Source organism: Thalia democratica, chromosome 5 (genome assembly GCF_965202585.1).
Source record: "Thalia democratica chromosome 5, ktThaDemo2.hap1.1, whole genome shotgun sequence".
NCBI lineage: Eukaryota > Metazoa > Chordata > Thaliacea > Salpida > Salpidae > Thalia > Thalia democratica.
In genome coordinates this window covers 71443415-71457123 of record NC_139169.1, presented here as the reverse complement: position 1 = coordinate 71457123, position 13709 = coordinate 71443415, and the positions used below count along the sequence as shown (strand labels likewise).

Here is a 13709-nt window from a genome sequence, read left to right as displayed (position 1 = left end):
AACATTTCAAATTTTGCTGCAATGTCAGTTAACTAGTAGTATTCCTTGAATCAACAACTTTAAATTAGTATTTTATTTCATATACCAGTTGAATATGAATAGATTAGTGTTAGAAGTTATCTAAATTTAAATCTAAAACTATTTAAGACTTTTGATTCAACCATTACAAGTTTTCTACGTTATGTAAACTATTTTATTAAGTTAAAAAAAATGATCAGAAATATGTTAAGTATATTTGAAATTTGTAATTCAACTTAAGTGAAGAACAACTAATTTTATAATAACTATCTAATGCTTATTTTGTTTTTGAAAAAAAATTATGTTCAAAATGTGTTTAGTTTACACTTGGTTTTGTTTGTGAAAGAATTTTTGTTGCTACTTTCAAAGAACAGAATAGAAAAATAAAGTTATTCTAATTTATACTTTCAAGCTTTATAAACAATTTTGTTTTTTGTGACAAAGCAACAAACAATGGCACTGGTTGGAGTAAGAGTGGGAGGTTATGAGTTGTTCGAACATCTTAGGAGAGGGGGTTATGGAGAGCTTTACGTGGGAAGAAATGAGGAAACCATGGTTGAAGTTGCAATAAAGTTAGAACTTTGCGGCAACAGAACACCTAGACTTCACAATGAATACCACTTATACAAAGTAAATTGTATTAAATATTATTATTACGCTAAACAACTTTGATTTAGGATATTACAATAATATTAGTAGTAATACTTAATGATATAGTAACTATTATTTAATGTTCGGATTTGTACTTAACTAATTTAAATGATCATTTTATTGTTATTATTGTTTAAGACTTAAAAACGAAACTTTATTAAACAGGCACTGAGAATAAGCATGCTTTTAAGACATTTTTATACTAACTAATTTCTAATTTATAGTATTTCGTTAAGCTAACTTGAAAACGTTCCTTTAAGCAACTAGATACAAAACATCAGTTAGTTTTATTATCTAAGATTTCCTTAAAGTTAACTTATTTAATGTCAACTTTTTATTATACAAAGGTAGTTTAATGCACTTAAGTTGCTGCAACTTACTAACAGCCACTAAAGTCAAGAATTGTTTCATGTTTGAAAAAGACTATTAGTTTTCTACATAAATTAATTTTATTTAATAACTGATAGTAAAACTATATAATTAACTTTAATGTTCAAATTGAAATAATGTACAGACAATTTCAAATCCTGCCGTTGTTCCTTCAGTAAAGTATTATGAGGAGAATGTAATGATTCGAGGAAATAGTTACAATGTCTTAGCTATGGATTTGTTGGGACCTTCGTTGCAAGATTTATTTGACCATTCTCATAGAGTGTTTTCTCGGAAAACAATTTCAATGCTGGCCATACAAATGATAAATGCACTTGAATTTGTTCATTACCACAATATTGTACACAGGTTGACTTGAATATTAATATTGTGAATGTTTAATAACGTATTTCAGTCTTTCGTAAATTTTTGATGCAAAAGTAATTAGTTCAATATCTATTTTTAATGCACGTGGATACTCAATACAATTAATAAATATATATTTATTTAAGACGTCTTAAAAAGTTGTTAAATTAGTTTGTTAATCTTTTATAAAATGTGTTAAGTTTTATCATTGTAAGCACTTTATTAAAACAATGTTAAGCAAAAAGAAGCAAAACATTTACTTTTTATACTACAGGGACTTAAAACCGGCGAATTTTGTTATGGGGCTGAATAATAATCGCAACAATGTCTACATTATAGACTTTGGATTAGCTAGTAGATACATGAGAAATAAAAGGCACATTCGTAGTGAACGACTTCATTATCCTCTAGGTACTATCCGGTTAGCCAATTGTTTATTAAATTGCTTAATTATAAACTAATGTAAAATTACTTAAAGATGTATTTTATGGGTTCAAATAATATTTAATTATTATAACTGATCTAGTAATAATCTATCTTAGTTTTAATAACGGATAAAAAAATTGTTTCAATTGTAAATAATGTCGTTTATTTTACAACAGATATATGTCTACTTTTACAACTGACTGCTGGAATCATTCAAGAGCAGACGATCTTGAGAGTCTCGGATACGTATTACTTCAATTCTTTACAAAATTACTATGGACCGGATTACAGGCACCGTCAAAAAGACTGATGTTTGAGAAGATTCTTGAACGAAAAATGACGACAAACATTGATGAGCAGTGTATGGGATTTAACCCGCTTGCTAAGTATATCGCTTATTGTAGGTGAGATTTCAAACAATTTAGTTAGTTTTTACGGTTTGAACTTAGACAGTTACAACAGTCGAAAATAAAACTATTTTGAAAACTTTCAATCAGTTTTTATAATGAGATTTTATTTATTAGAAGTCTGAGGTTTAAAGAGGAACCAGATTATGATAAGCTGAGACGCATGTTCGAAAAACCAGATGACAGGTTTGTATTTTCTTTAATTAGTTCTGAAATTGATGTCAGTGGGTTATTTGAAAAATGAACGTAAATGTCATACTAAGTAACTAGAGCTAAAGCAACCAATAAGTCATCTATTAATATAATTTGATTAATTTTATTAGTTTATCATTAGAAGTTTTGGATCTTATGAGTTACTCAGGCTAAATTTAAACCATTTAAACTAAAAGAAAAGTGTTGGTTATATTCGTATTAACCATAAAACAGTTAATCATTACAGAAGTTATCTTAAGTTCAGCAAAAAATACGACTGGGACCTTATTTTACCAAGGAGCTGGGCTAACAACAGACTAAGAAGATATCTAACGGAACAGCTATAAATTATTTGAAGCCTGTTATAAAGTGAGTCATACGTTTTGTTAATTGACTCATACATTACAGTGTTTAATCCTTTTAAATATTTAGCCGAAAGTTTAAAAAATATATAAACACTCAGTCATTTAAAGAAAATATTTTTTAAAACAAATTTAAAAGATGTTTTTGTAAGTATTTCTGGCATATATGTGTACACACAACAATAGTAGCTTAAATTTAAAAGATTTTTTCTAAATTGATATTTTTCCTATTATTTTTGTAGCTGTGAATCACAAATGTTATATGATTTCATATGGTGTAGTCAAATATATTTGATATAATGATAATCCATCATTTACATTTATAAGGTCCACCACATAAGTCTGGTATATTTGCATTTCCCACCCGATCGAATCCCACCCGCGCAAAATTTCCATCTAAAAATTAATATTATTTTTTAGTTATAATTTCTTACTTAGTATTTACTATCTATGTTTAATAGGGTTGGAATTTACCCGGTCAGTACTTTTTTTTTTATTAATTGATCTTTTATTTTATATATTTATTTTCTCGTGCAAAAATGGTCCTTGATGTAAAATTGTCTTCGTAGGTGGCGAAATAAGTCACAGTTATGTACTGAGGTACAAATTAAAAAAAACTAACATATATTTTAATGCATATTTTTACCATGCGGCGTTGCAGTTTTAGCTTTCAAATTTCAAAGCGTAATTTCTAAGGAATTTCATAAATTTTTAATAGCGACTTTTCAGAATATTGCAAATTAATAGGGAAATTAGAGCCGTGTAAAAATGAAATATCGATTTCATTACAACTTTATAATAAGTTAATATTTAAATTGTACAAAAGAAGTATTTAGCTGTGGCCCTTTTAAAATAAATGTAAGAACTAGAATAGTCGTGCACGTTAGATATATGTACAAGCTGTAAAACACTACTAAAAACGATTGAATTTTCAAGCAGCTTAAATAAAAATAGCTTAGTTAGTACTTATGTTTTGGATTACAATGCCGCACTTAGTTATTTTTTATTTATTTCCACCATGCAAAATATTTAAAAACAAAAGTATCTTTTACAAGTTAAAAATTGAGTATTTATGTTAGTGAAATTATTCTGTTTAAAATATTTTTAAACACAGATTCTGCAGTTGGAATACAACGTATAGCATTCAAAATGTCCTTGGATGAATTTTATATTTAGTTGTTAATAATGAAAATAATATAGTCTAACCTGTATCTTCACAAAAAAGTTTTTTAATTGTATATTGATTTTATTAATTTTTGTTGGACCTGTATTATAAAATTACTGATTGAAATTCTGTAATGTTTTTCTTATTACTGCATGATAAAAATTAATAAATAAAAAACTGATTGTTGATTGTCTGTTTTCTTATCAACTAAAAATTTTATGAACCTTGAAAAATGACAATAACAAATTTTATTTGTTATTACTAAAAATGATATAAACAAAAATTATAATCACTACATATAATCTAGAAAAAAATTATCAAGAAAATAGTAATTAAAACTAGAACTAAATAAGCATGAGTATTAGCAGTTATCCATAATTAAGTAACGAATTTTAAGTAAAACTGAATTCAGGGTTGCCACTGGTTTGAGAGGAATTTCTTCCAGGTTTTTGGGCCTGTTCTTTTTAAATTCAACGAAAACTGTGTTAAGCAGTGTAACAACATTGAATATATTTGATATAGCTACTTAAAACTTTTTTTGGTTAAAAATACAGTAACCTCTCGCATCTTTACGCACTCGTGACGTTACGCATTTTAGAATTCTAAAATTTTCAAAAAATATTTTTTTTTGATACTGCACAAACCAGGTTTATTGTGAATTTTCAATTTAAAATATGTTTTTAAATGCTAACTCATCTATGTATCTTAAGACTTTGTAAACTTTCCTTGACTAATTGATGAACATTTAGTTATACCTCAGTTTATAAGAAACTTTGTTAAGAATAAGACATTTAATTAAAACTCTAAACATAAACAATTTTAATTAAACCAATGGAAAAGTACAGACGAAGTGATCAGGCCAAATCATGAAGTTTACCTTGAGTTTAATGATCTATTCAAAACTAGGAAAAATTTCAATAATTTAATGTCAAAAATTAGAAAATCTAAAGAAGTAACAGTTAAAACAAACAAACATATTGCTGTTGACCAAATTTGCCAACTGACTAAGTTAGTTGGCAACCACAGCTTTTTAAGACATGAGTTTTCTAACTCAAGTATTTCATCTGAGTATAAAAATAATTTGCCCTTTTTAGCTATGTATTTTAATAAAACTATTTTAGATATATATAGCTTAACTGTAAATAGTTCTTTCATATTGTATACTGATAAAACGTTTGATCGCAGTGAAAATTTTATCACACCTATTACATACGTTAATACAAAATTGTATGGGAAAAAGCCTACTTTTCATGGGTTGTTTTTACTCAAGTAAGAAAAGAAGAGTTTTTAATTTTTGACCACTTAAAAAATGTTTTGTCATCTGTTGCACATGTTAAATTTGATTCTGATGTCTGAAAAACGAATTTATTTTTCGTATCTGATCAAGAAAAGGCTATAAAATTAGCAAGAGATGATGTTTTCCCTGATTGTCAAAGAATTCGATGTTTTAGGCACATTAATGAAAACATCAAGTTTAAATTACAATTAAAAGTGTTTTTAAATATATTAAGTAAATAAGTCTGGTTCAGCGCAGAAGATATCAGTTAGGCTACGACTGCACCAAAAACTTTCTTCAAATGGTTTTCGATTGTAGTTTTTTTTTTCATTATTTTAATTCAATTAAATGGTTTACTTGCGAAATCTATAAAGTATTTTAATGAAAATGACTGATGAAATCTTAGAAGCTAATCAACAAGCTGTAGCAGAAGACGGTATAACCTTTTGTCTTACTAGTCTGTATAAAACTAGTCCAATTGCTTGAACCGTCAAATATTAATGGCAATTAAGACGATATGTTTTGTAAAACTAATGAAATATACCTAACCTTATTATGTTTTAGAAATGCAACCCTGAATGAGTAAAAAAAAAGACCAAATCGAACTTAACACCAAGATAATCAACAATCTCAAAGAAAAAATAGAAGAATTTGAAACGAAAACAAGAGGTTTTTTCTTTTAAAGTTTTTTTTTTTTAATTTAAGTAGATGTTTTTAAGTAAATTTTAAATAATAAAACTACATTATAAAAGGGCACAAGCGGGTAAAGGACATTTTAACATGTTGACCTTATTTTAAATTTTTGGAAGGGTAAAGTAAGATAGGCAAAAAAAAAGAGTAAATATTTATGTTTTTCTACAATTTTTAAGCAAACCATCTAATACTTTCTCAGTTTAATCTTAAATTCATAATAAACAATCTTATAATATATACTGTGTAAAATATGTAAAATAATAACTTTTTTCCTTTAAACAGGTTACTCGTAATAAAATAAAGAAAATATTGTTATAAATGCACTACGCAGTATAGATCTAAGATATTCGGTTAAGTGGGTAGGAACTTTTACAGTGAAATCTCTACAACTGAGAAGATCAGGAAAACTTATGCATCTTAGAAAAACCAATAAGTGCATCTGATTTAGGTCTTGTCAAACTGGTTAGTCATAATATATTTATTAAAATATCTAAATTACTGGAGTAAAGCAAAAACTTAAAAAAAGAAAAACAGATAAAGAAGTAATAAAAAGATCCAGATCAAAGGAGCCGCAATTCAAATGTCCCAAGAAACTGATCATAAAAGTTTTTCCAAAGATCATGTCTATATTAAAACCAGTTTTTTTTTGAAATTTAATTCAAATGCAACTTTAATAAAAAAGGAAAAAGATGAAGAAGTAATAAAAAGGACCAGATCAAAGGAGCCGCAATTCAAATGTCCAAAGAAACTGATCATAAAAATGTTGCCAAATATCATATCTATATTAAAACCTGTTTTCTTTGAAATTTAATTCAAATGCACATTGTTACAGAACACAAATTACGAATTGTAAGCGAAAGACAGATATCAAACAGGAAGTAGAGGTCGAGGAGAAAAGAACCATCTTGGCAGGAGAAGTTTAACATAGCAATAGCCGACTTACGACGAAAAGGACATTAAGTTAATGAACACACATTCAAAACTATTTCGACCTAAGACAATAAAAATTGGATCAAATATATACAGGTTACCTGTAAATAGTTCTTGTAATTTTCATATTGATAAAAATTTTGATCGTAATGATTATTTTATTACTCCTATTACATATGTTAATACAAAATGTATAAGAAAAGTATTAAGAAAATCCCTACTTTTCATGGGTTGTTTTTACTACGCACTTCAAGTAAAAAAAAAAGTTTTTAATTTTTTTTGCCCAATTAAAAAATGTTTTGTCATATGTTGCTCATGTTAATGGTGATCCTGATGTCTGGAAAATAAATTTATTTTTTGTTTCTCATCAAGAAAAGGCTATCAGCAATAGATAATGTTTTTCCTAATTGTCAAAGAATTCTATATTTTAGGCACATTATTGAAAACATCAAGTTTAAATTAGAATCAATAGTTGAAAAAATATATTTAGAAAATTTATGTTAAGTAAAACTTATGATAGTTTCCTTGAATTAAGAAACTCAATTGTAACTAATCCTAACTGTGTAAGTAGTAATGATAAAGTTAAAGGTTTTGTTTTAGATCACATACGAAAAGGATGTTGAGAAAGACATAGAGTTAGATGCAGTAAACCCAGAGAATACAAAAAACATGAAAATCTATCAGAGAACTCCCTATGGAAAAACTATTTTTTGTGATAATTTTTTTTATAACTCCTATGTTACGACATTTAACTTAATTATAAACATTTGAAACAGGTATGTACGATAGAATTTTTAATGAACCCTCAGATATAGCTGAAACGAATGAGAACCAATATTATGCCCCAAAACTACCCGAAGCATTGGTGAAGTTCTAAATGGGAGTTTTGCCATTGTGGTGTGGTATTCCATTTTCTTATAACGAAAAATAAAGAAAAACTAATTCACACGTTGAAAATTGGCTTAGAATTTAGAAAAAATAACATTCTGGTAGAAACAGAAATGTTTTTTTTTTACATTTTCGTAGTAAATAAGCCAGATTGCTATATTCACCAAATTTGGTTCACTAGCGAAGATAAAAAACTGTAGTGATAAACTAAAAGTATGATATAAAAGTCAGAGCACTTATGCAAAAAGCTGAGATTAATTAAGTACTTATAATTAGTTACGGTGTAAAGAGAAGTTTATATTAGTTTCTATATTGTGTGCAAAACTTCAAAAAAATATGTGCAAAAATATAAATACATCTTTTCAAAACTGGATATCAAGTTTAGCATTTCTGGTAGATCTCACATCGCATTTCAACAAACATAACTTATTATAAAAAGTAAAAAACAGTTGGTCAATGAGATTTGGTTCCGTAATGATGCTTTTGAAACAAAATTACAACTGTGGACATTAGGGTGTATCTGTTGCCTCGACCTTAGAGTTAAGCTTAGTCTAGCTTTTTGTGATTGACTAATCACTGAAAAAACAAAAAATTAACTTCCTATATCCTAATGAAACACATAACGAAGAAGGCAAGATACCAAAACTCGAAGAAAAACAAGCGTTCTTTACAATTAAAGATAACAAATAAAACTTCCCCAACAAAATCGTATACAGAGTCATAAACCAATGTAAATCATCTTCCACCACATACTCAAAATACTTAATAGATAAATTTAATTGTACAATACGAAAAAATTCTAAATTAATCCAATGGAAAAATACAGACGAAGTGATCACCTGGTTCAATTAAGAAAAACTACAGATTCATAATATTCGATATCACCAAGTTTTACCCAATTATAACTAAAAATAATTTAATTAAAACACTAGAATTCGCTGATCTTGGAAAACTCTTTTAATTTTGCTGCAGGTCTAATTGAAATCACAAAATATAAAAAAGATTTGATCAGATATTGCTGCAAAACAGTACTGTTCCACTATAGTGAACCATGGTCGAAAAAGCATAACAATCTTAGCATAACAGAAAAAGCATAACAGCTTCGATGTACCGATGGGAAGCATCCATGGCACAGAAATTTGAGAACTGGTTAGCCTATATACCTTAAATAAATTGAAGAAGGAAAAGACCTATAGTGATGGTAACTTTGGCATATAGCGTGACGATGGTCTAGCAGTGGTAGACACTCAATCTACCGGGACCAAGTCTGGAGAACAAAGTTAAAAATTTATCACAGATATATTTGAAGAAAGGTAAAAATATGAAGTGGATGAAGACAAAACCAAGAAACATTTTTTTAATATTTTGTTAAATGCTGAGTTTCTACTGAAATAAAGTTATTATTCAATTTAACTATTTAAAAGATTTTCTGCATACGAATAAAATGCTAGAGTAGTTTCACATAGACAGCTAGAAGCTAAATATTATAAATAAATATAGTTTTGCCTAATGTGCAGATAATTAAAAGAAAAACAATCTTGTCATTTTTAAGCTCGTAGTTTAATCTTTGAAACAAGAACATGAAAAAATATTATGCAAATTATCTAAAAATGAAGAAGTTTTCAACAACATCAAAGGCTTACACCAAAATGCATTAAACAAAAGTAATTTCAAATATAACTTAACCTCCAAACAATTGAACAGTACCAACATTAACAAAATGTGAAAACGAAATTTTTTTTATTATAACCGCCCCCCCCCTCCTTTATAAATCTGTACAGACCAAAATTGGCAAGCGTTTCCTAGAATTAATAAATAAAGATTTCAAAAAAGACAGCTGGAGTCTAAAATTAGGTTTTTCACCCAAAAGCATACTTTGTGTGCCAGTAAAGCTCCATTTACTTGCTAAACAGTGGGCAAAAGTCAATGTGGAGGACAGGTTTAAGTACTTTATGTATTTTCATGCCCCAGATAACTTAAAAAGAAAAAAAGGAACGTTTTGGCCTAAGATATTATGTGTTTCTAAGGCGCGCTGAGGCGACATGCAACTTTGAAGAGCAGCTCAAAGGATTGTTTAAGATTTTAAAGACAACCAAAACTATTTTAAGCTTTTTATTGTGAATAAGTTTTAAAATGAATGGACATTACTTGGTAATAAAGTTGATTTAATGTCAAAAAAAAAGAAATCAATTTAAATAAAATTTCCAGAACAAAAAGAAAAGTTATCAAAGGAAACAATAAAAGTAATTTAGTTTGAAAGCGATGAACAGTCATCTTTAAACGTAATAAAGTATGCTGATGGATGATGTTAATGCAAGATGAGGCTATCATTAATTTTTTTTAAAAATGAATAATTTAGAGGTAGCTTTATAAATTTCAAAATAAAGTTTAGGATAATCTAAAGTAAAATTTTATAGGAAAGAGCCAAAAAACTTTTATGAAAAACTAAGCAATCGACATGGTTTTAGTGATTATAACTCTGAGAAAAAGAAAAAAAGTTAAACCTAGATGATAGATATAGCACACTACTAAAAAAGAGAAAAAGAGGAAACAATAAAACTTAATGATTTCACCAAATGAAACTCAAAGTAAGAAATTAATATTTTGAACTTTACACTTAAATTTTGATGCAAATTTATTTTTAAAAAGGCTCCGCTTGCAGTTTCTGAGGTGAAGCAACTCACCTTAATACTTGAGGAAAATATTTGTTATAATAATATTTGTAATATTGAAACATAACGAAATTTATTGAAATGTTTAGTTTTAGATACTATCTAGTAAAGAAAGTAGAGTCCCTGTCCGTGTAGTAGAATATATTCCGTAGACAGAAGATGAAACGGCTACAATATATATAAATAAGTAGCAGTTCAAAACTTTAAAACCAGGAAATTTGTTACACGACCAAGTTATATTTAATCTAAAAATGAAGCTTCAGAAAGGTTACTAACAAGTTTTGTTTTGTTAAGTTTTAATAATGAACAGTAATCCAGAAGATCGCAATTATTTGCAATACAAACAGGCAACTGAACAATCAAAATACATTCACGAATTGAAAAATGAGAATAAAAACTTCGAATTGACTTGGAAAATACTAGAAAAAGAATATATATCAAGATCCAGAATAGAAACGTGCAGATTGTGCTTGAAGGAAGCACTAATGATTCTTCAAGCAGATAAAAATTGCATAAATTAAAGATCAGAAGTAATGAGTTCATGCAGACACAAGAATAATATTTTATTATTCTTTGGAATGAAACTAAAACCCAGGAACTTAAATATAAATATCATTTGAATTATCTGTTAGCTTACATAAAAAAATAAAAAAATTTAAAAGAAAACTACTCTAAAGCTGATTTACCTAAATTTGTGAAAAAACAAAGTTATGGTTCTACAATGAAAAAGGTAAATACTGCAAAGAGCTGGATAGAAGTAGGAAAATTTTCAAATAAAATATCAACTTTGTTAAATCTTTACAGGCCATTCGTATTTTAATACATAAAGAAATTAAAAACCTGTTATTTAGTTGACAACAAAGACAATAGCCGTTATCTTAAAAATCATAAAACGCTTCTTTTAATGTAAAATGCAGCACAGTAAACGATAGGTTCTGTTAAGTGGATAGGACCTTGATAAAACATCTGGAACTGAGAAGATCAGAAAACCTAAGCATCTAGAAAAAACAATAAGTGCATCAGACTAAAGTCTTATCAAAATGGTTAGTTAAAATATGTTTATTTAAACAAACCTAACAACCGAACGAAAAAAAAATTGTAAGCAATAAAAAATATCAGTATGCTGCAATTCAAATTTTCCAAGAAATTAATCTTGAAATTTTCTACGCAGGTTTGAGTCTTAAAAAAAAAAGACAGGGTTGCCACTGGTTTTTCAAAAAAAATTTCCAGGTATTTCAAATTTCTTCCAGGTCTTTTAAAGTACACATTTTTGGTCTATTTTTAGTTTAAAGTCAAATTTTAGGTAAGAAACTGTGTTAAATAGTAAAAAGATTGAAAAGATACTGTACAGCTACTTTAAATGTGTTTTTTAGGTAAAAAAAATTTTGGTGATGACACATTTTTTTTTATCTATATGATAATTTTTTAAGTCAAACCGAAATTTTACTAGTGAACATGTTAAAATTCTTAAAAATTCCAGGTTTTTTGTTCAATGTTCCAGGTTTTACCAGGTTTTTTTACCTAAATTGTCAAATTCCAGGTTTTACCAGGAATCCAGGTAAAGTGGCAACCCTGAAAAGAATAAGTTTTTCTTTTACATTTAGTTTAAATATCATTTGTTACAAGAAATAAAGTAGAAATTATAAGCGTTAGAAAGATATCAAACACCAAACAGAGGTTGAAGTAACAAGAACTGTCATGGCAGGAAAATTAAAATCAGCAATAGCTGAGCTAAAACAAAAAAAAAATGTGTACATCTATTCAAAAGCCATTAGTAAACAAGTTTGAGTTATTAAAATGGCTTTTCCAGGTGGTCAAAAGAGTAATACAAGACATATAATTTCGTGTTCTTTCATACGACGAACGACAATTAGCTGTAGCAAGAGAAAAGCTGATATTGAATCCGTGCGCATGTCTTCACATTGATGTTACCGGAAATCTAGTCAATAAATGGAATGAAAGAGAAGTCTTTTACACTGCAAGTGTGTTTGAAGGTTAGATAAGCAACAAAGTGTTTAATATTATAATCATTTTGCTTTCATCTTTTTCATAATTACACAAAATCTTACTTATGTCACCAGGAAACGACGAATGATCTGAAAAATTTTCCTAAAAATCCAGCAATCACCTACCCTTGGTAATTGGTGAGGTGGTGAGCGTACGTATAAATAAAGTGATACTATGTCATTTGTTTTCAAAAATGACTGAAGATTTATTAGAAGTCTCAATTGGTAAAATATAAAACAGTTGGTTTTTTTTTTTGCAATATTTCATACACTAAATCTCTTTATTTTAAACTGTAGAACATACAACTAATAGTGTTCAACAAAAATTTTGTAAGTTTATTTAAAGGTTAGATATGCTAATAGCACATTAATATTTTAAACAGTTTAGTTCCATATTTACTTTAAATCTGAATTATGTTTAAAGGCAACGATGAACGATCTGAAACATTCTTAAAAACAAATTTACTTTTAAGATCTGTATGTCAAAAATAAATGATGAAGCAGACCATTTTAAAGCTGTTGTTACCAAAGAACTGTGGAGTAAGTTTCATGATTCTACAATGAAACAAATAAAAAACTGAGAAGTAACTGGATAGAAGAAAAAAGTTTAAAACTGTTTAAATTAGTTAAGTACTAATTTAATTCTATCTTTTCAGGTTATTCGTAGTATAACACAAAAATATTTTGTAAATGTTATTTTAAAATTTTAAACATATGTCTGCTAATTTTAATTTTTTATACATAAAACAAGTCTTTTGTGGGTGAAAAATCAAAACAAGTTGAAAGAGATATCAAGAATATGACAGAAAAAGTTTACCATGCATCTAAACCAAGAGTAATTTTTACTTCTGCTGCTATCCTAAATCCTAGAGGTAAAGATCTAATATCCTACAAACACAAAAGTTGCGTGGTATACACGTATAAATGCTGTTGCGCAAACAGCTATATAGGACAAACTTCTAGGCATTTAGAAACAAGAATAAAAGAGCACGTACCTAAGTGCGTGAAAGACCATATCAAAAATCAACCGAAGAAAATGAGTAATGCAACCTTAAACGCAACAAAAAGATCATCAATTTCAGAGCACTTAGTAAAAAATCCTAAATGTGGTAATAATTACAGTGAGACAAAGTTCAAAGTTTTAAGAAGTTGCACGAACATTTTTGATTTAATTAAAATAGAAGCTATTTATATTCACTTAAACAAGCCAGAATTATGCAAACAAAGAGAATTTGATTACTCATTATCCTTGTTTAAATTAGACTAATTTTGTTTTGTTTTAAATTGT

The 13709-nt window shown here is 27.7% G+C and overlaps 1 protein-coding gene across 1 annotated transcript; it reads left to right on the top strand.

Moving 5' to 3' along the window:
- The first annotated feature begins 471 nt into the window (after positions 1-471).
- Positions 472-2776, top strand: LOC145836834 (uncharacterized). The gene is made up of 6 exons (XM_082944606.1): positions 472-648; positions 1184-1407; positions 1679-1825; positions 2007-2234; positions 2355-2423; positions 2677-2776. Exons 1-6 carry the CDS (start codon positions 472-474, stop codon positions 2774-2776), a joined length of 945 nt encoding a protein of 314 aa, XP_082800732.1.
- Positions 2777-13709: the final 10933 nt, after the last annotated feature.

Bases quoted from the DNA above. Each gene is read 5' to 3' on its own strand.
- LOC145836834 (XM_082944606.1), top strand. From the start codon at position 472: ATGGCACTGGTTGGAGTAAGAGTGGGAGGTTATGAGTTGTTCGAACAT. The intron at 1,408-1,678 runs GTTGACTTGAAT...TTTATACTACAG, and splicing joins TACCACAATATTGTACACAG to GGACTTAAAACCGGCGAATT. The intron at 2,424-2,676 runs GTTTGTATTTTC...TAATCATTACAG, and splicing joins TTCGAAAAACCAGATGACAG to AAGTTATCTTAAGTTCAGCA.